Consider the following 23,688-nt stretch of genomic DNA (forward strand, 5'->3'; position numbering starts at 1 on the left):
ACCAATGGCCTTTGTATTCATTGATCCAAAGCGTTATTCGTGTAACTATAACAGTGGGAGGTTTACAAAGTGCGTGTTGTTGTCATCGTCATCATCCTCTTTCTCTCACCCTTCCTCCCTCACTCTTTCTATTTTTCCTTTACCTTTTCATCACAATTTTCGAACAGTTTTGTACTGTTTTCATTACAACCATAATCCATCCAACGTATTGTTTCTCTTTCTTCCATTTATTAAACAAGACTTTTCAACAAATTTATCATTATCAATTTCAGAGATTTTTTTTATCGAATATTAATAGAATTATTATTTTACACTTCGCACTAATAAAGCCAGTTTAACTGTTCGGATACTTGAAGGTATTTCGGTTAATATCGATTAATCGTAAGGATTTGTTTCTCGCACTTTTCCGTTATTTAGAAATCTAACAAACATCACGTTAGTGTTAACTACGAGCGTGTAGTCAAATTGTTTGAAATTTAATAATATGTTCGTTTTCTTTTGGTTTCAGGTGCGGAATGGAAATTACTTACGGAAGATGAGAAACGACCGTTCATCGACCAAGCGAAAAGGTTACGAGCACAACACATGAAGGAATATCCTGATTACAAGTACAGGCCTAGAAGAAAACCGAAAACCTTACGCAAAGAAGGTTACCCTTACAGCATTCCTTACCCAAGTGTCCCTATGGACGCTTTGCGAGCAGGTAAAGCGATACGAAACGATATATTATACACATAGGGTGCGAACTTAGCGAAACACCTTACTCGAGCAAAAAAAAACTGGTGTGTGTACTTATGTACGCACGTAAGAAGTTATACTTCTTTGCCGTACCAAAACGAATATAACCTCAATAACCTTAAAAATAACTTCAAAAAATACAATGATCGCTCGATCATTTAAGTAAAGCAGCGCTGAGTACGATTAGTATTTGGATGGGTGACCCCGCTTGAGAAAAAAAAAAGAGAAAGAAGAAGACAAACTTCATGCCGTAAATTTGAAATCGCTTGCTTTGCCGCGCATCGTATTAATACCGACACAAACTTCATGGTGTCGTTTTTCCAGACGCTCGGAACAAAATCACTCCCCATTACATTTTCCCCAACGCGCCAAAAGAAGTATAACTTCAAAAATATTTTCCTGATCTTACAATTAGATATTATTTTCCATTTCCATATCAATTTTAAACGTCAGTTTAAAATCAATCGTCGCGCACGTCCAGAAATTTTCCAGTTTACCTCAAATTTTGACGACTCTATACGAAGTCGCTAGGATTTGCATAAAGAATTTGAGTTTTGTGAATTACCGGTGAGTTAAAAATTTTATTAATACGAATAGAAAAATTGTATACTCCGTTCGAATAATTTCTAAAGAAAATTTGGATAAATCTATTGAAGAAATTGAATTTATCAATAAAATTCGAAAGTCCAACAACGCGCAACTCAATCGAGGGGAATAAAAGAATAGTTGTTGATAGTCTTTGATATTCTTACTTTATCGAATCTTTTCTTTTTTGTCTCTCTTTCTCTCTCTCTTTCTCCCTCTAGAGGGTTAGATAGTATTTCGATCGCGTATTGTTATTTAGAAAGCACACACAGAGTGGTCTCGATGCCCTCGGGATAAACATGCTCGGAAATCTCATAATGGCGGTTTCGAAAAGTCGCTTCCCCCTTTTATTTTTCTTTTTTCTCTCTTTATCTCTCTCTCTCTCTCTCACACACACACACTTCTCTTCTTTTTCCCTCGACTTCTTTTTATTTTCTTTTATTTTTTCCTTCGCTTCCGCGAACGATCCGGTAATGGCTCCTTCATTGTCCTGGTCTTCTTCTGGCATCAAAGATGCGCACTTCCGTTTCTCTTTTTCTCTTTATTTTTTTCTCTCTCTCTCTCTTTTTTTTCTCTTTCTTGCGTCACGACTACGCGATGCTGCAACCGTCAACGAACGTCGTCCGTCCAGACGTCGTGACAAATATCGTAAACGAACGCGAACGAGCTCGTATTCTACACTTGCGTAAACACATATCTACGACGAAGCATTTGCGTCAAGCGAACGAATATTGTTCATCTCCATTATTATTTTTATTTATTGTTTTATTTATTTATTAACGTTACGTTTTCTTTCTCCAGAATATCGAATCTTCGTAATAGGAATGAACACATTTTTTATCTCTTCTCTTTTTTATTTCTTTTATTCTTATTTTTTGACTCGAAATCCAAATGTTTTTTAGGATAGGAATCAAATTATTTTTCATCTCTGTTCTTTTTCTTTCAAAATTAAATCCTTCGGACAAAGATGAAAATGTGTATCTAATCTGATTAACGAATTATTTGAAAAGAACAAAATATATAATACTAAAAATAAGAGCGTATTTCGTACGTCCCAATAGACGTCGATCAATGCAATTATCTATTTAAAAAAAGAACATTTCTAAACACCGTCCTCATTCGATCTTGCTCGGCGACGATCAATCGAATCGACGTATGCAATAATTCCACTTGTTTCGATAATAACTCAAAGACTGCACTTTACCGCTTCGTAATGTTTGCAATTACTTCGAAACACGATTGCGTCATTGTCTTCGTTCTTTTACGAAACAGATGCGAGGCATGAAAAGGGAAGCATATTTTAATGGAATTAAACTCTGGCAATATTTGCAACTCGTTGATGGCAATCATTTTGAATAATAAAAAGAAAAAAAAGAATGGGAAGATTTTCCTCATTTTTTTTTTTTTCCTTTTCTTTAGATTTGCCAACGCAAATAGCAATGATTAAAAATTACGTGAGATGAAAACGGTCGCATCGAAAAGAAATAAAAAAACCAAGATAATATAGTTAGTAATTAATTTTCCAACGAATTCGATTTTATTACCAAAAAAAAAAAAAAAGAAGAAAAGAAAGTATAAAAGTTTTATGGAGAAAATTGAAATAAAAGAAAGGAAATGTTAACCAGAGGGAACCACACGGAGGAGTTAGGTTATATGAGAATAATCCTCTCGTAGTCGATCGTTTTCGTTCATTCACGATTTCACCCTTCCTGCGGCACGTTGTACGGCTGCATATTATTCGCGGAACAGCCGAAGAAAATTATTAATTCCGGCAATGGGCGATAGGGGGGAACTTTTAAGGCTGGAATTTATCCCCAAACCGCCCACGCGAACTTCCACAGGCAAAAGGGTGATCGGTAATCCACGATTTATTGGTCGTAGCCTTCCACCTTCGTTTCTCTCTTTCCTTCCACTTATTTTCATCCTCTCTTTCTCTCTCATTCTTTCTTTCTCTTTCCGTTTCGCGAGAAACTCACTCTCGTCTTCTTTCCCACCTTCCCTTCTCCCTCTTCTCTTTCTCATCTTCTCTCTTTCTTCTTCATTTGAAGTAGGAGGGAATACGCGGTGCAAACGGTGCCACGCGTGTGAAGAGATGAGCGTGGGTGGTTGGGATAAATTATCGGCTTAAGTTGAAATTTCTGAGATGTTCTTTCTGCTCCCGGGGACTTAACCCTCTCTCACCTTACCAAAGAAACGCACACGCATAAGCACGCACACGCGCATAGACTTTCTACTTCACGTACTACTTATTTCCCATTCTAACGAAAGCAAAGCGTAGCTTCGAATCAACGATAATTGCCGTAGTTTAGCATTTTATCGCGTCTTAAGCCATATTTGCTGTTCCCTGTATCGAGCAAGCCGATACGGAAGACGATATTACTTAACTTTCTATATGCATAAGCATCTAAATACTAAAATTTACTTCAAAGGGACAAGAAGGTCTGCTCGTAACGTACTTTACAGAGTTCACTATAAAAAGCAACCTAATGATAATAGTACAATAAATGTAAATGAAATATGTTCCTCGTTCCAATGATAATGCTCTTAAAAATTGTATTATTTAAAATGTTTGTTTTTTCTTTTCTATTTAATATCGAGCGACAGTGGTGGTCCTTTCGAATTTATTTCATTATTTTAATTAATTGGCAATATTATATTATTTATCAATAACGTATAAAATTAGAAAACAATTTTATATTGCGCGAAATATCGTAAGTTTGCGTTTGATAATAATTTTTACAACTAATTGATTTAATAACATTTCTTATACTTGAATGTTTCATTAAAAAAGAAGAGAAACTCGTAAATCTTTGAAGAAAGTTAAGTTCGACGTGAAAGTAGGAAGTTCTTACGTTCCCTGGTTTCTGTACAACTTCGTACACCGGACACTCGCACGGAACTTGAGACAATTCGATAAATAACGCATTCGTTGGGACATGTTTATGCGTTCGCGTGGCTACCACCAATGAATCGTGGCACGACTCCGGAACGAGTCGCGCACAAATAGGGCCCTTACGCGCCGAAGGGAATTATTCGACGATTTATTCCCCTTACCCTTTCTACGCTTACTTCTTTCTCTTTCTCTTTTACGGGACCCTTCTTCGACTTACTCACTTGTACCGCCATCAACATTACCATCACCATCACCATCACCATCACCACCACCAACACCAACTTCGGCCCTTCTTGATATCATTAAGGAAAGCATGATGAGTGGTGCTTTGTCGCGTAAATTATAATTCCCTCCTTGACAGATTTATATTATCCCCACCGGTTCTCCTCTTATACCAACTTGTTCTTTCTAATTAATTATTCTCCCATTTATTTCATTCATTTCATTATTCCTCAATCAACAATATTGTAATTTAATGAATCCGAAATATATTTAATAGATTTGTGGAAAAATTGAACAGTCGGATTGACCGGACCAGGACTCGAATCCGAATCTTCCGGACGGACTGCTCTAAACTTTGAGAAGTCTAAAGCCCTTTGGACAACTTCATATCTTTTTCATCTTTTTTTACTTAAAACTGAGCTACTCGAATCAAAAACTATTTGTGTTTAACGTGCTGAAAATGAGTATCGATATTTTATTACTTTTTGTTATTTCTATCATATTCTTTCTAAGCAAAATTTGTCGAGATACGTAAATTATATTTTACGAAAATGATGTTTTTAAACTTTTGTATTAATTTCTAACTTGTTAAATAAGATATTTAACAAACGGATGGATTACAAAGTATCCAATGTTTTGAAAATTACGTAATCGTGTAATAAAAAAGGTACTGACCGAGAAGGATAGAAGGTGTAAAGAATGAAAACAATAGTAGAATACCAAGAGAATGTCAAACAAATCTGTGCAAAGTAAAAGGGGATCGTCGATGCGTATTACATCCTCGATTCATCGAACATCTGTTCGTTCTAATCCCCTGGGGTAAACGAGACTCGAAAAAGATAAGCCGAATCGATCAAGATCGATGAAATTTACTCGACACTTAGAGTTTTTGTATTTGAAAAGAAATAAGTTTCCTTTCAACGTGTTTTTCTTAGATCATATTATTTATTTTTCCTTCGATTCATCATGATTATAGTGACTATGAAAGATTAGAAAAATATATTGTTCTTTATTTGAATAATTTGCAAATATTTTAGAGAAATATGCGAATGAAAGATCATTTGAACGATCAATCTCATCAATTTCTTATAACTTTCTTTAAATAAAAAGGAACGGAATGATAATATATATATTCTATTATAAAAATAAAACTCTTTTGTTACAGGTATGGCAGGTAATATGGGACAAGCTGGAATGGCACCGTACTACAGTCCAGCATACGGTCCGCTGAGTATGGCTGCAGCGGCTGCAGCGGCTGCTCAACAAAACGCAATATCTGGCCTCGGTCCTCCTGGTCAAGTATGTTATTTACCTGACCAATCTTATATTTAAATTTTAAATTGCAGCATCACGGCAAAGCGTACATACATATGGACGCAACAATAATAGGTTAAATGAAGGAATTGAACGATGGGCACTGGGTAGCTTAATGAATAAAAGAACAATAATCCAAATATCGAAACAATTCGTGTTTCGATTTCTGTACCAGTCAGCTTAGTTTTTAATTTTTAGTAGTTAATTTGTTTCAAGAATCTTAAAATTGGTATAGTTAAGAATAGAGTGTCAATTTATGCACCCGAAGATAATAAAACAAAAGAAGAAAGAGAAGCCTTCTACGACCAACTACAAAATTTAGTTAGCAAATTCCGAATAATCTTATCAAGACCATAGAGGACATCTATAGAAACAATAAGATCCAAGCAAAGATAAATGGCGCCTTGACTGAACCGATTGATGCAGGTCGTGGTATCCGACAAGGGGATTCCCTAAGTCCCCTGCTTTTTAACATCATTATGGACGAAATAATAAGAAATGTAAGACTACTAAAAGGATATAAAATGGGCAACGAAGAAATAACCATCATATGCTACGCTGATGACGCTGTATTAGTGGCCGAAAATGAGGATGATCTACAACGTCTATTACACCGATTTAACTGCATAGCCAAATCATTCAATATGAAGATATCGGCCCAGAAAACTAAATGCATGACAACGTCAAAGACACCGTTAAGGTGCAAACTGGAAATTGAAGGGAAGGTTATTCAGCAGGAAATGAGATTTAAGTACCTAAGAATAGAAATCTCAGGGTATGGTGATGTTGAAGCAGAGGTAAGAGAACAGATAATGAAGGCATCCAGAATAGCGGGTTGTTTGAATGACACAATATGGCGAAACAAAAACATTGACATAGAGACCAAAGCAAGAATTTACAAGGCAATGGTAAGACCTATTATGTCACATACCGCAGAAACTCGACCAGACACGGCGAAAACGAAACAGTTACTAGAGACAACCGAAATGAGAGTTCTTCGCAGAATAGTTGGAAAAACACTACTGGATCGAGAGAGAAGTGAAGATATAAGAAGAACATGCAAAGTGGAGAACGTTAACGAATGGATATTAAAAAAAAAAAAAGAATGGAACGAACATATTAACAGAATGGACAACGGAAGAATCGTCAGAATTGCACGGGATAAGTCACCGGTTGGCCGCAGAAGCACGGGGCGCCCACGAAATCGATGGTGTTGATGCGACCGATGCCTTAATCGGTACTCCAGTGGATAGTAGTGAATCGAAAAATGCCCTTACGAGTGATATCGAGATTCCTTATTAATGGGAAGGAGGATAGGAAAATAAAGAACACAATAACAACTTTATTTGAGCCCAATCAGTACTAAAAAGTACGCTTTATTTGGCTCGTCAGGGAAAAGCCTTTCGGCATAAAAACCCTGGTTGAAAACGATGAAGAAGAATCCACAAATCCGGATAATTCTGGCCAAGTGCAGGACCGCCTTTGTCCCTTGTCGCTGGCCGAACTTAGATGATATGGTATTACGCAATACAAAGAATTCTCCTTGAAGTAGTTCTCGCAAGTCCCAGCTAGATGAATCTCGAGCGATGAATCCAGAGTGACAACCGGCGCAAAAACGCGCTGGCTTTTATACCAAAAGGCGATGCAATGCTGCACCAATCACCGAAAAGTCCGAGCATAACGCGGCTGTCGATACATATGATTGGCGTGATAAATGTAGTGGGAGAACGCGAGCTAGAATAAAGAAAGAGCCCTTGCAGGCATCTTAGCGCTACCGTGGTTACCACTAAAAACAACGATATTGCTTTATCGCACGCGTCTAACGCTTTGGCAGGGCCGTACGCGCCTAGGTGCTTCGCCCTACTCACTCGTTGCGTGGGATACGCAACAGATGGTGCTACAATTTAACAGTGCAATAGGCAGAAAAACGTCGTTACGAAACAGGCAACTTGCCTAAACTAAAGAATGAAGAAGAAGAAGAAGAATATGTAGGATGTTTAAATAAAAAAATAGTGAGGAGTGCGATCAGAAGTAATTTATTAATATAACACTAACTCTTGATTATATCGTAGCTGAACTTACACTGAACTGTCTTCGAACCGAAACGCTCCTCTTTTATATTCTCTCGCCTTATATCCTTTCCTCCTTTTGTCTTTCCTGCATCCACGCTAAGCACATCCATACACGCATACTCTCTCATTCCCTAACCGAAAAACAACTTTTTACTTATACTAGATCGTTCTCGAACATTCACATTTCGACGTTTCTCGCTTCTATATTTATCCTACCATAATAAAGGAAGACATTTCTTATACTTCTGCCTAATTGAAAAACAAGTTTACTTATACTCGATTGTTCTTGAATATTCGTATTTCAACGTTTCTTGCTTCTATATTTATTCTATAATAATTATTACTTATTTTCGATTATTCTTGAGTATTCATATTTCAATGTTTCTTACTTCTATATTTATCCTACAATAATTAAGGAAATTATTTCTTATGCCTTTACCTAGCTGAACAACAATTTTACTTATACTCGATTACTCTTGAATATTCATATTTTAACGTCTTTTGCTTCTATATTTATTCCAATCCCATAAATATTTATAATATATTATAATATATTATAATATATTTGTTTGTAGAATATAAGATTGTAAGCGTTTCGATATTAATGTCGTGAGTTCGGTTATTTCGACGCATGAATGAGTGAGATAGGGAAGGATAGATAAATCAATTAACACAATTTTACGCGGTATGAAACACTTGCTTCGGCATAAAAACTCTCACGAAGTTGAGAGAAAAGCCGGGGCAAGCTATGACTTTATTTAATCCTATAATACAGTAAATAGTAGTCTCTTATTTCTTCTTTGACTAGAGAACTCTCTTACCTTCGTCTCCACTACAAATATGTAACTTATCGTAGCCTACTTAGATGCATTATCCGGTCTTCAAAACACGTTAATCTCGCTGCCAACACCTTCCACGTGGGGTAGCCTTTTCCTTCACAAATTTATCCTCGGCAGGTCGACTGGTAAACACTGTAATAGGCACCGTGACTGTCGGTGACAAGCGTAGTTGTGCCTTTTGCACAACTCCTTCAAAGCGAAGTAACAGTGCGGTCGTGTGCTAGCACGACCCCATCGAACTTAATAATGAGCGCGGTTGAGTCTATGCAAAACCCCTTCTACTTGGCCAAGTGCATGGTTGTGTCTATGCACAACCCCCTCCTACTTAGTAAAAAAGCTCGGTTGCGGCTATGCCCAACCGACTCCGGACGACGCCGCAGAGTAACGAGAGATCACGCACATTACGAATCAACAAAGTCAACGGGCAGCGCATCGTAAGAGCACGAAGCAATAACAATTTAAAACGCAAAAACAGAAATCATCAACGAAGAAAAGAGAAAATAGAAACTAAATATAATTCTTTTGTAGCCTAAGAGTGTGCTATGTTGTATGTGTGTTGTTGTGTGCAATGTCTAAATTGCGTCGATTGAAATTATCGACTGATTTAAAAGCAGAATTTAACACGTTCACGCCGGGGTGACCCACCGGTGAGTCACACTTGTCTGTTCTGTGGGGCGGCGTGACCCACCGGTGGGCCACACTTGACTATTCTTCCATGGGGCGGCGTATTACTAGCAACGATAATGCACCGCCCCACAAAGCGTAACGCGGTAAGACACTCCCGCCTCAGGCGGAAAAACGCAGATTTTCGCCCCGGCGTGAACGTGTTAAAATTATGGAGCAAGGTTTAAAGTATAAAGCATGGTTTAAAGTATAAAGCAAGGTTTAGAAGTAAATAGTAAATTTAAAGTAAGATGTAAGGTTTAACCCTTTGCTGTCCTATGTCGAGTGTGACTCGACATCGCTTTTCGTTCTGCCGCTTTGTGTTCTGCATTAAGTTTTACCCGACTATGTCTCAATCTTACGTCTTATCATTAGTAAGTTACGTTAGTAAGGTCAAAAATATTTTCCAAAGTAAACGCTACCAAGCGGATAAGCGACTAATGAAATCTGTGCGGATCAGCTGGAACGAAATGGTGAAGAGCGCTTGGTCCGCAAAGGGTTAAAGTACAGTCGAATCTCGTTATGAACCCGTATACGGGGGTGTAGGAGAATATAATTCTAGGAATTCCCTTATCTCCGCTATTCCTTCGTAGGTGACGGTCGTCAGTTAAATTTCTACTTTTTACGTGTATTAGTGTATGCATGATTCTTTTTGGTATCGCGTTATGAATCCCTCCGAGTAAAATTGCTATTCATCTTATAGTATACAGTGTCTTGTTTTTAAAATGAATTTTTTTTTCACCTCTACGCTAATGGACAAATTTTGTTGCAAAAGACCATATAAATATAGTATGGAAGATAGAAAAGGAGGGGGGAGGTCTTTCGTCGAAATGTTCGTTGACGAACTCATAACGAGCGGGCTCTTAACATGACTCGACTGTATCTAGTATCTAGTATTTGGTATAAGTATCCAATATAGTATAGTCTAGTATAGTATCTAATATTTAGTATTTAGGATAGCCAAAGGCATTTTCTTATAAGTCTACAGATCTATTTCTGGAATAAGTGAAGATGATTTTACCCCCTTTTGGAGAAAACATTTTCTTTTAATAAAATATTGGGTTGGCAACTAAGTGATTGCGGATTTTGCCGACAGACAAATCAAATTTAACACATTCACGCCGTTGCGAAAATCTGCGTTCTGCCGCCTGAGGCGGGAGCGTCTTACCGCGTTACGCTTCGTGTGGCGGGGCAGTATCGTTGCTAGCTACGCCGCCCCACGGAATAGTAAAGTGTGACCCACAGATGGGCCACCCCGCCTCACAGAACAGACACGTGCGACCCACCTGTGGGTCATGTCGCCCCACAGAACAGACACGTGCGACCCACCTGTATCTGTATCTGTAATCTGCAGAACGCAGATTTTCGCCCCGGCGTGAACGTGTTAATTCAGTTTTTTGATAGCAAAGATGAGAAATTTTATGAACGTGGAATTATGACACTGCCTGAACCATGGCAAAAGGTCATCGACAAAAACGAATAGTACCTGATTGAGTAGTTATATTTTTCAACAAAAATTTTTTGGATCAGGTTAGCTCCCTACCCAACGTAAAAAAAAAAAAATTTGCGGCTCATAGAACCGACACTCTGCCTATTAGCAGAATGGACAACAGAAGAATCGTCAGAATTGCACGGGATAAATCACCGATTGGCCGCAGAAGTACGGGGCGCCCACAAAAAAGATGGTGCGACAATTTAACAGTGCAATAGGCAGAAAAACGTCGTTACGAAACAGGCAACTTGCCTAAACTAAAGAATGAAGAAGAAGAAGAAATCACCGATTGGCCGCAGAAGTACGGGGCGCCCACGGAAACGATGGTGCGATAATTTATCAGTGCAATAGGCAGAAAAACGTCGTTACGAAACAGGCAACTTGCCTAAACTAAAGAATGAAGAAGAATGAAGAAGAAGAAGAACAAGAATTTTGAATTTTCCTTCTTATTTAAAATCTGCAATCACTTAGTTGCCAACTTAATATTAAGGTTATACTCATTGTCAGAGATGAATGAAAGATTACTTAAAATTTATAGAACTAGTTGAAGGTTCTTCTTAACGACGTCCACGCGTCGTATTTTTTTTATTTTAATTTTTATAACATTATTATTTTTATTCTTATAACGATATTACTTTTATTTTTGTAACAACATTATTTTTATTTTTGTAACTACATTATATTTTTATTTTTATTTTTGTTTTTAAACTAAATTACTGATTGCATTAAACTAAGCTTCATAAAAGAAAAGAAAATGTATTTTTAAGTATATTCCATTATATATCCAAGAAATTTTTAAGTAGTCTCGACAAGCCACAAGCTATTTTATTGTAGAGCCGCATGTTTGACAGGTTATAGAGAAATATCTCTATATGTGCACTTACAATAGTAATACTTCTCTATTATCTATACCTTAAAAATTTCTTATATTTATATTTCTTATTAAATAATATAATTAATATTGTAGGATTAGTGACAACATTGGGTCGTTGAATTGACTGAACCTGAAGGACTGGCGCCACGAATTTTTTGCTTTCCAAATGACTGCTCTTTATCCATTAAAGTATCCAGGGCCCACCTCCAATCTCTTCACGAATTCTACAATTGAGGTGTTAGTACCGATGCATGTTTACTGCGTAACAACGCTTCTACGATCGTGCAACAACGAGAAACCAATAATTCATTGAAGATCGCTCTATCTATTTATCTACTTATATATATATATATATATATATATATATATATATATGTATATATATATAAGAATATTTATATATATTTAAAGAATTTATTATATAAATTTTCTTATATTTATATACACCTCATATATGAGACAAGGAAAACTGCTTTCTGTTCACTCATAAATTTCTCCACACAATTTACATATCTTAGATCTATCGTATTTCTAAATGTTTATTACTATGTTTTAACATATATAAAACAAAAAAAAACGTAGAAATTGATAGACATGTGTGGACAATAGGAGGGACTAGAAAGGACGGTATCTTTCGATTCTTCGTAGTTCGACGGGATACAAAAGTAAGGACAATTAGTGAATGGAAACGATTCAGCGGAAGTGACATCGGCAAGTCGATTTGTCGTGATCCCTCTATAAGGGTGCACGACATTCGCACAAACACCTATTATCGCGATACCCACGAAAAGAAGAAGACCACCCACTAGCTTCTCTTCTCCCCTATTTCGTGAAGGAAAATATTGCTATAGCATTTTTACGACTAACGATTCGTTTTCATATCGTAAAAAAGGTTTTTTGTCAAAGAGTCTATTATTGACAAGTCCAATATTTTATCTAAAAGCGAGATAAACGAAAGAGATCATTTTTTTTTTTCTTTCAGTTCCATTAATAATAATCTTTCAAAATTGTTCAACGGTTTAAATCGAAAGTATATGCAAGCATAGAAACGTTAATCTAATAAATCGCATTAATAATAAAACATAAATTAAATTTTTATATTACAGAATGAAAGAGACGACAAACGACTAGTATAGACAAGTTTCTTGTATCGGACTCGAGGATAAGCGGAGAGAATCTTGCCTTGATACTAATTGGCGGTGAGAGAGATAGTATTAAAAAAAAAAAAGTTTAGACGAAAGATAGACACGTCGTGGAATAGCTCGTTTAATCCAATGCGACGGGAATATGTTATTACCGGGAAGAAACTTTTTTTCGTTTGATCGTCTGAAGGGAAATAAAATAAAATCAAATAAAAATAGAGAAATTCATAGGCTTGGTAAAAATGTTGTTAACGCAATTTGGATAGAAGTTGGATAGACAGATTGTTAGAGAGAAATATTGGTGGATATCTAGGAAAGAGGAGAGGTCGAGTAGGAAGTGATGGTGGAGGTGGTGGTGGTGGTGGAGGTGGTGGAGTAGGAGGAGGATGAGGTGGAGAGTGTAGGTACGCTTCATTCGCGCGTTAACAAAGAGGCCCCAGGGTGGCTTCGCAAACAGAAACCGGAGACCGTGGTCTGTGTATGAATTTCCGCAGCTGGCTACGGGAGACAAACAGATAGCTAGTTATTTCTGCATTCAACGGCTGAATGGCCGACGCGTCTGGAACGACGCTATGCCGCGATACAAGCGGCTATTATTGGCGAAGCGCGTCGAGCACATTCGAAGAATTCCAAGGCGACTGCTATCATCGTTTCTTCTTGGCATCCTCTTCCCTTTCTTCTTCTTCTTCTTCTTCATCCTCTTCTTCGTCGTCCTCTTCTTGGTCGTCCTCTTCTTCTTCTTCTTCCTCAGCGTCTAAACTCGAGGATAAGATGGAGGAGGACGTTTCTTTATTTGTTCTTTTCTCTTCTTTCCTTTATTTTCTTTTTTATTTCTATCTCTTTTTCCCTTTCTTCTTCTTCTTCTTCTTCCTTAGCGGCAACTAAGGAAGACTTAATTATCTTGCATTCGTCGCCATCGCTCTTCGTCGGCCACGGTGTGTCGTCTTTAAAAAAATACACAATGACGTCCCTACCGTACTCGTCTCTCTCTCTCTCTCTCTCTCTCTGTTTTTCATTCACGAAACTCATTCTTCATAAACGCTATCCTCGTATAAACGGAGAAATGAAAACGCTCGAGACAAATGATAAAAGGGGTAACAAGATAGATAAGAAATTTGTTATTCAATCTTATCCGTAAGATTAAGAATACGATGATAGATATTGAAGAAGTTGTTTGTAGAGAATTTCTTTTTAGAAGAAATATTTAAAAACATTAGAAAGAGTTGGTAGCGAAAGGAGTCTCTTTCGGGTTTTCTTTGGAACCGAGGTGTAATCCATTGGTCGTAGAAAAGAGCGAAAAAGGAAGTGGTGGCAGGGACGGGGGGGGCGGGAGAGAGAGTTTGTGTGCGAGAGGAACGCAAACCGAGACTAAGACTGCATGTAAATCATCCGGACAAAGCCGCTTAACGATCCGACAAAGGGAATCCTTCGCGATCCTTCGTCCACGAATTATAGAATCGGGAATACGCACATTCGTTTCCTCTTTTTTTCGTCTCCTTTATTTGGCAGTCGGTCGTTGGAACGATTCAATGAGAGAAAGGGACAGATAGATGGATAGACGGATAGGAAAGAAAGAAAGAAAGAAAGAGAAAGAATACCATCTTTGTCGCAAAGATGCTACGCCGACGACTATCGTTAGAAAATTTATAGCCATTAGTGAGTTTGTCCTCGCGCACGGATAAGCCAATTCTTTGATAATCTTTCTTCTTACTTATTTTTATCTGTCTTTATGTTTCAAATTCCCTTTTAATTTTACATTTATTATTATTATTGCAGGAAAAAATTATATTTATATATTTATATAAAATAAAAATATATTATATTTATATATAAAATTATTATATTTATATATTTATATAAAATTATATTTATATTATAATTTTAATTATAGGTTGAAAGTGAGAGCTGTACGGATGTATCTGTATTTTTGTTATTTTTTATGTAATGAAAAATAATTCTTTACAAAATAATTATAGAACAATAATTGTCTGGTTACAGGTTGTCAGTTCTATGGACGCGATGAAATATTCAATGGAAGCTGACAAATATCGTGCCGCTTACATGCCACCAAGCACATTGGCGATGAGCATGTACTCCGATCCGAAGTATCTCGATTCAAGTCCAAAATACCTCGACCGTAGCTACCTGGATTCGGCGAAGGCATATTTCGAGCAATCGAAGATTTACATAGACCCAAAACCATCGATATCCGATTACACTAGACCAAGTTACGAACCGAACAAACTTTACGAAGAATCCAGTCCTAGTAGCGTAACTGGTGGTGGTGGTGGTGGTGGTAGTGGTGGTGGTGGTAGTGGTGGGGGTGGGGGTGGGGGTGGTGGGGGCGGTTCGACAAGGTCACCAGCTGCGGATTCTCCAGATATTAATAAACAACACGAAAGAACGGAACAAGGATCGTCCAGTGGCAGCTCAACGTCCACGTCATCAGCAGCGAGTCCTGGTGCCAGTTTATCGACTTATTATCCGGGTCCAGTCCAAGCGAGTGGTCTTCTAGGACCGCAGATGGGTCAATACGGTACCTATCAAACGACACCAGCACCAGGAAACGACTCATTCCGGCGTCCACTCACTGTCATCTTCTGACCCGATAGAGCATAGCTCTGATCCATTTTTGAAGAGCAATCTACCTGAATACAACGAGTTATAGCTCGAATCAGGGTAACGTGATTCACTATGAAAATTTACAACAAAATCCAACTAACATAAGTAACCGTGAATCGCGTATAAGATTTTCACCACGTATCTGAAATTTTTCGTTATTATTCTGTTTTTTATTTATTATTTATTTTTTTTTTTGTTTCTAATGTCTGACAATCATAATGGGATGAATATCCTAATTATGTACTATTGGAAATTAATTATTGTAAATGGTATATTATTTTATTATACATGTAATTCTGTCTAAATGTCTGACAATACGACAACATAAGGTTTACCTTAGTTGTCGTAACTCATAATATGAAAAAAATTAAACTATTGTTTATTAAATATTATATATTAAGTAATGTTATATATTTAACAATTTGTTCATATGAAATTTATATATTTTATTTTTTTTCATTTACGGATTCGTGGTTAGAAAGTGCCGAAAAAAGTAAAAATAATAACAAATAACGAACCAACGAATCGCTGTCGTTTATGTATTTATTTAGAAAAGAAAGAGAGAGAGAGAGAGACATAGAAAAAGAAAGAGAGAGAGAGAGAGAGAGAGAGAGAACGTGAATATTTGAATATCTTTGAATATTCATATTCTTCGAAAGGCGAAGATTCGTAAAAAATAGATATACATAAATAAATGAAAAAAAAAGAAAAAAAGAAAAGAAAGAAAAAGTCGGATGGTTCAAGAAGTCATTAAGGGAGGTGACAATTTTGACAAGTATATATGTAAGGGTACGCGAACCGCGAAGATCCGATTATATTTAATGATATATTATGAAGGATTTGTAAATAAACTCCCTCTTGTAAATAGTTTAGCAAGAAAGAGTAAACTTTCTCACGTCAGTAAAAAGACGCTCGGAAATTTTCACTCTTCTTCCCTTCGATCGGGTCTTTATCGCCTTTTTCTTTTAAACTATCATTTAATTTTCTTCTTTTTTGTTCCTTGCATCAAATTATCGTAAAATTGTGTTACATTTCAATTAAAATTATACTTATTTAATAGGTTCAATGATAACAAGTTGTGCAAAAATTGGTTTAAACGCACACTTGTTTTATAGTTTTAATTTATTCTTTTCTTTATAAATACACTATTTTATTTTATATTATTAGGTCTAATAATAATTAATGTCGTTTCTTTGTGTTCGTTTAAAATCATGTTTGGCAGATAAAGAGCATATTCGGCATTGCATGCTTTACGAGTTCCAGTTGGGAAGAAAAGCAAATGAGGATATCTGTAGTGCTATGAGTCCAGATTGTTCGATTAAAGGTCGGGGTGAATAACAGTTGAGACGAAGTAGTACAAAATATGGATCATATATTTTAACAAAACACAGATATAAGAGTTTTTCTTACTTTAAGTATAACGCAGGGAGTTTTTTTGTATTTTTGTTCTATTTTCTTGCGTTACTTTTGAAATGGGAATCCAAATCTTTCTAATATTGTAACACTATACGTTACGACTTGAGACTTCATGTCTATTAAGCTTATTCTGACTCAAGGCCTCTGGTCTGGTGTCCGTCTTTTATACCCCATATATAGTGGGAGGGGAAGGACTCTTTCCTACAGGGCGTTTCTTATTAAATCACAGATTCCCTATTGGTCATCGATAGTTCTTTCTTTTACCACCTATAAACGTCTTCGAAATCCTCAAATAATGCAACAAGAATGCCTCAAAAACGCCTTGATTGAATTTTTTGAATCAAAATCACAAAAATTTTATAATAGAGGGATAAAGATGCTATCTGAGAATTGGGCACAAGTAGTTGAAAACAGCGGTGACTAAATATCGTTGATTGTTTGATTGATGAAATTTATTAAAATTTTATTTATCTAAAATTATTATGTTTTATTTAAATAAAAAAGTTGTTTAAAAATGTATTGAAAAACGACATTAATAATTACTAGACCGATATATTTTATATTATTGCATTCTATTTTGTTATTCTCTACAATTAAATTATATTGACGTGAGACAAAATTGTAATCGTGATATAATCACAACTATGAACGTCAGTTTTTTAGATTGAATAAAGTATCCGATTAATAAAATGTGAGATCTACGACTCCATGCCAAATATAATTAGGTATTCGTGATAAAGTTGACCAAAAAGGGCCCTGGATAGTTTAATGGAAAAGGCAATCTCCCGAAAAGTAAAAGAATCCTGGGTTTGAGTCCCGGGTCCAGTCAGTCCAAAGGTTCAACTTTTTTCACGAATCCTATAAAAATAAAAAAAAAATGATCGTTTTAGAACTAAATGCATTATTTTGATACCACGTGTATCTTCGTCCATCTTGTCTCATCGAAAGCGTTTAAATTTTGAGGGAGATAGGAGATAGGAGAGAATAATATACGTGGATTAAAAAAAAATTGTCGAAAGTTAGGCGAAATCACCCTTTAACTCTCTGAGCGTCAAAGTTTTTAGGAATGTTAATGATGTGTTAATGATAGTGGGGATACAGCCAATTAAATTAAAATGTTAAGCGTTGATTAACACATTCGCGGACGTGAATGCTAATGGATCACTCGAGTTTTTAAATTAATTATATTTATTTAATGTTATATATGTAATGAAATAAATTTCATTAATTTGAATTTATTTGGATTATTGTATATTATTGTTGTGATAAAAACTATATAAAAGGATATAGTCAAGGACAATTTTTATTAATTATTATGCACTTAATCGATTCATTAGCCTGTTTATTTTTACAGCTCACTGTCCGCAAATGTGTTAATATAATAGTATTAGTGTTAGTTTGTCCACGTGTCCCCATCCCTATCACTTGTTTCAGTAAATCAGCGTAATAAAACCAACGATTGTGAAAATTTAATAGAAAATAAAGCAAACGATAAGAAATGTGAGTAATATCAAATGTGAAGGAATTGTCATCGTATTTTTTAAAGTATAATCATGTAATACAACAAATTTTAATATTATTACTTTAGTTTATAATCAGTAATAAATAAACAGGTAGCTTTAGTAGACATTTACGGTATGCGACTATTTGTGGTACGCTTTTGTTCCCGCAACGTTTTGGAACGTCTATAGTTGGTTACGATCAGAATGAAAAATTACTTTGATGATCAGAGGGTTAAGTACCCTTCCCGCTGTACGATGTATAACCTTTATATTTGTATCGTTACGATAAATCATAAACTTTACTGATTATTGGAGTATTACATTACGAGCGGCAAAAGTAATCTATAAATATTATACTGTAAGTAAGAAAGTAAAAATAAACGTTAAATTTAATCCTGCAAAATAATAGATAAAGTGTAACTCGTTATCGTCCTCGTAATTGTCCTAATTTATTTCATCTTATCAATCGATTTATCATCGAACGAACGCATATTCGGCAGAACGAACAAGTAAGTGGGAATAATAATTGTTTTATTTAAATATTTGACTGTGTGTGTGTGTGTTGTGTGTTATTAAAAACGAACAATATCATTATTTATATTATAACAGTTTAAAAGAATCTTCGTGTTAACAATTTTCTTTGTAACATTTGTCTTTTTTAAAATTCATGCAACGTAACGAAATAAATCCGGAAATGTAAGGTTAGTGTTGGCTATAGAAAAGAATCTCTTTCCATTTCTTTTCATTTCTTTTCTACGTTTCTAGACAGCTATTCTTCTGTTGATTTTCGAAGACAATCGAATAGGGGATGTATGCTATCCGTCAAAATAACTGGAACTTTCTTTGCTTTGACGCACAATACCCATCGAAATCTGAAACGCATTTTGTCTGGAGATATACCTTTATATATATATATATATATATACATATAGTGCATGCGAAAAAGAAAGAAAGGAAAGAAAGAAAGGAAGACATTTTCCGAGGTATACAAACGTGTATTGTGGAAAAGAAAAAGCTTAAGAACTTTGACAGGGAATAATAAGACAGCTGCTAAAGAGACATTTGGATATTCGGAAGGTTCGATTCTTCGCACCTTTCGTATTCAAGAAAGAAAATACCTGTGTTCGCGATGATTTCGCATTGGTTATACTTATTTTTCTTTATTCCATTTTATTCTTATTCTTATTCCTATTCGTCATTTTGTATCTTAAGAATCGAGTTTGATCTCGAGCGTTGGCGGTTTACGAGCAACTAATTTAATATTATTCACGTGGCACGAATATAACTCTCTCGTGCGACCATTAAAAAGAGAAAGATTTGGACGGGTGAAGATTAACGAACAAAAGAAACAAAAAAACCTAGAAAAAGAGAGAGATAGAGATAGATAGATAGAGAGAGAGAGAGAAGAGACTTCAGTGACGCTGGACTTTCGTTACGGAAAAGACCTAACGAGCAGTTAGATGATGAAGAGAATAAAAGAAAAGAAAATAATAACAAAAAATAAAAGAGGAAGGCCTGTCCGTCTGTCTCTTTTCGTACCGATAAAAGAAGGCACACGGTAGCGTCTTCGAGTCTTACGATAATAAGGCACCTATTTCTCCCTCTACCTCTTCCCCCCCTCCTCTCACTCTCTCTCTTTCTTTCTCTTACGGGTTCGCGAGAACGGTGATTACCGACTTATGCACGCCTCTCGGCACGACAAACTGACAATTTTCACCGTCATTATCCTCTCGAGAGGCATGCCATTGTTTCTGATCTCTGAAGGGCCATTATGCTGTCGAGCATAGAGCAAGTGTGTGCGAGAATTTCAGAGAGAGAGAGAGAGAGAAGTATGCACGTTGGGAGGAAAAGGGACGAGAAGAGGGTGCCGGAGGCTTCGGAACAACCCCAACTGGTGCCTCGGAGAAATCCTAAAGTCGGAAGGCCGTTCCTACTGATGCCACGTTCCTCTTCCTCTACTTCCCATCCTCTTCTCCCTCCCATGGACGACTCTTCAGGCCCTCAGCTAGCTTCTCATTAAATCCATTATACCGAGTGAGCAACGATGAACTCGAGTCGAACTCAGCCGTCATATCCGAGAGCTTAGACAGATCGTTTAGCTGGAATCTAAATCATCTTTCCTCGACCATTGTCTCTCTCTCTCTCTCTCTCTCTATCTATCTATCTATCTATCTATCTCTATCTCTATCTCTATCTCTATCTCTTCCTATCTATATTATAGTTAGGTATCCGTCCGTCTCATTCTCATGGTCAATGTAGCGCGATAAACGTCCCACGACTTCATTAGTACCCGCTGACTTTGGAATGCACGCGGTTCCTACTACCATCTAAAATATTCTAGAACAGGATTAGAGAAATGGATATACGGTCCACCTAATTTTCATTCTTACTATCTCTACTAATCTTATTCTCGCACAGATTTTATATTATTTTTTAACTTGATTTATATGTATATATTATAAAATTAATAATATATTTAATTAATAATACTAGCGCGTGTGGTAGCTTCATTTACATGATATCTGTTTTGGAATATTCGAGTTTATACCTTTCGAATAATCATTTATTAATTACTAGTTGTTTCTTCCGGTCAACAATTTCGATGAATCGTCCTGCTATTATCCTCAAGTTTTCAATTGGTTTTCTTATTGTTATACAGTGTGACAGTTTCATAATTCTTTGACGTAATACATAAATAAGAAATAATATAATTAAAAAATAATCTAAATTAATTATCATATTAAAAAAAATATAAAAAATAAAACAGTCAATAATTCTTACTTAATTCATTCGAGGAAAGCTAATTATTTGCCAAGTAAATACTTAACTGTGTAAGTTACGTTGGAACGTGGTTAACGCTTTCTAAGACTAAACTCGATCAGGGATAACAGGGATAAATCGAGAAATGCGATTGGAATAATTAATAATGCTCGCACGTGCGTTCACTTGTGAATGTATTTCTCGATTGGCGTTGGTAGCTGATCGAGTGGTGTACGAAGCGAGATCTCATCTCTCGAAGGTACACGCGTATTACGTTAGTAGGTATACATATGTATGTATGTATGTATGTACATGTATATACGTGCGACAAGAGGGAGAACGAGTAGCGTGGATAATTAATCGTCGATCATTGTTTTCCCAACGTGGCACGATTCGTCGTCCCGTTTTATAGCCCTCGTCTCTCGAAACAACATTGACTCGGTAACTTGCATGCTTGCATGCTTGCTTGCTTGCTCGCTAGCATGTTTGCTTGGATGCTTGGATGCTTGTTTGCTTGTTCGATCACTTCTTCCTTTTTTATTTCTTTCTTTATTTCTTTATTTCTTTCTTTCGTTATTTCGTTCTTTCTTTCTTTCTTTCCTTTTTTTTTTCTCTCTCCCTTAGCTCTTTGGTTCTCTTCTACAGGCAAGAAGAATCTTTAAACGCGCGCACGTTGGGTGCTTTCAAAACTCGAGTGGCAAAATTGCATCCGGAGAAATCGTATCGCGCCTACTGTAAATCGATGCATGCATGTAATTTCGAGAGGTTGCAAGAAAAGATCGTCGCGTTCCAATTATTCCCGTGACTTCTTCTTACCAACGATGGAAGGAAAATGTAATTAACCCTTCAATGACGTGATTTAATTTTATTTTATTTATTTCTTTTTTTTTTTCTCTTTTTTTTGGTGGGAGAGAAAAATTTTTACCGAGCGAAATATTATATATTAATTACCTTAGAAAAATATCTTCAACGTAAATTTACGTGAAATTTGTGTTTTGTATATAATAATAATTTTAAATCGATACTTGAGATCGAGCTATTAAAATAATTCGAATAATGATGAATTTTTCAAATTTTAGATAAATGGCTTGTAAAAATCTTAAACGTGAATATTATAAAATTAATTAATGATTTATAGAAAAATTATTATTTTACAAAATACCGTTTTAAAAATCGTATATATGTTTTGTCGTTAATTTTATAATCAATTTTTATCGAGATATTGGAAAAAAAAGAATAGAAAGTAGAATATAAAATTGTAGGAGAATGATCGTCTAATCGTTTAATCTCGGTCGAGGTCTTGCTTATTTGTGGAGTAATTATTTAGAGTAGTAGCAGGTACACCTACTCGGAATGAAATCAACGACAACGATGATCGGCGTCTCCTCTTGTTTATGCTAGTCGATCCATGCTTGCTCACTCGCTGGAACACCCGCTGTTGGTTGCTGCGCAAACATTCGATGGGGTGAGAACGATAGAGAGAGAGGGGTTTTAGGCAAACTCCACCCCATTATGTCGCGCTCTTCCTGAATTATTACAATCGAGAAATGGAATACTTAGAATTCTCCTTCCTCTTCCTTTTCCACGAGTCAGCACACGTTCTGTTTTTTTATTTAATTATCGTCTGTAAATAACGCGAGCCAACACGTGATCAATCGAACGTACACCTGTTTACATTTAACGCTGACACGTGCTTACGAGCAAACGTGCATTAGGGAATAAATAAATAAAATAATAACGAATGCTTGTATTTTTTAAATATTGAAAAAAAGAAGAAGAAGAAGAAAAAACGATTTTTTAATTATTTCACATTTCGATCGTTCGTTCAATTCCGAATTGAAATATTCACCGGTGACACGCGTGCTCGCGTATAAACGTATTAGAATATAATTAACGCATGGTTGGATTTTAAATATTGAAAAAACAAATGAAAAAAAAAAAACCGATTTCTTTATAATTTCACATTTCGATTACTTAATTCGAATTTTAATTTTATATTAAAGTCCAAATCGATACAATATAATTATAAAAAATAAATTGAAAAAAAAAAAATAGTATGACGAATATTATTTCGCTGACACTGTTTTCTTTATTCATATACACATCTAACTGTACAAACTCGAATTGGTTTCGTTGTAAAGAACCTGCTACATAATATAACAGCATTCCAAAAGACCATAGAACTCGTCTCGAACGAGATTTCTCTCTTCCTCTCTATCTTTCTCTTACCACATTCTCTTCTTCTTTCTTTCCACCAACGTTCTACATTTCGACATTTCCAGTTTAATAACGTTCGCCTCGAGAATCAGCAGCGTAGAAGATTCTCAATAATCTCAAAAAAAGAAGTGAAAGTAGCGTAGGTATCGTCAAAATAAAAATAAAAATATATCAAAAGAATCTCTTACAGAAGTAAATATTATATTTTTAAAAAAATATGCCTGGAGTTTATTCGTTTAAACCAGTTTAGATATACAACGTGTATACCTTTGGCATTAGAGGTATAACTAATTCGAAATAGAAGAAAATTTCACGCGATTTCACTCGAGGAAGATCT

At 35.9% G+C, this 23,688-nt stretch overlaps 1 protein-coding gene across 1 annotated transcript in view; it reads left to right on the plus strand.

Annotated features, from left to right (window-relative positions):
• LOC122519435 (transcription factor Sox-19b) overlaps nt 1–16,846 on the plus strand; it is a 32,900-nt gene extending 16,054 nt beyond the window's left edge. Inside the window, exons 3-5 of the mRNA XM_043638851.1 lie at nt 509–703; nt 5,604–5,737; nt 14,833–16,846. Coding sequence (XP_043494786.1) covers nt 509–703; nt 5,604–5,737; nt 14,833–15,438 — 935 coding nt within the window. The 3' untranslated portion in view covers nt 15,439–16,846. The remainder of the gene's footprint in view (nt 1–508; nt 704–5,603; nt 5,738–14,832) is intronic.
• The last annotated feature ends 6,842 nt before the right edge of the window (nt 16,847–23,688 follow it).

The sequence above is a fragment of the Polistes fuscatus genome, unplaced genomic scaffold, assembly GCF_010416935.1.
Source record: "Polistes fuscatus isolate 324 unplaced genomic scaffold, CU_Pfus_HIC Scaffold3, whole genome shotgun sequence".
NCBI lineage: Eukaryota > Metazoa > Arthropoda > Insecta > Hymenoptera > Vespidae > Polistes > Polistes fuscatus.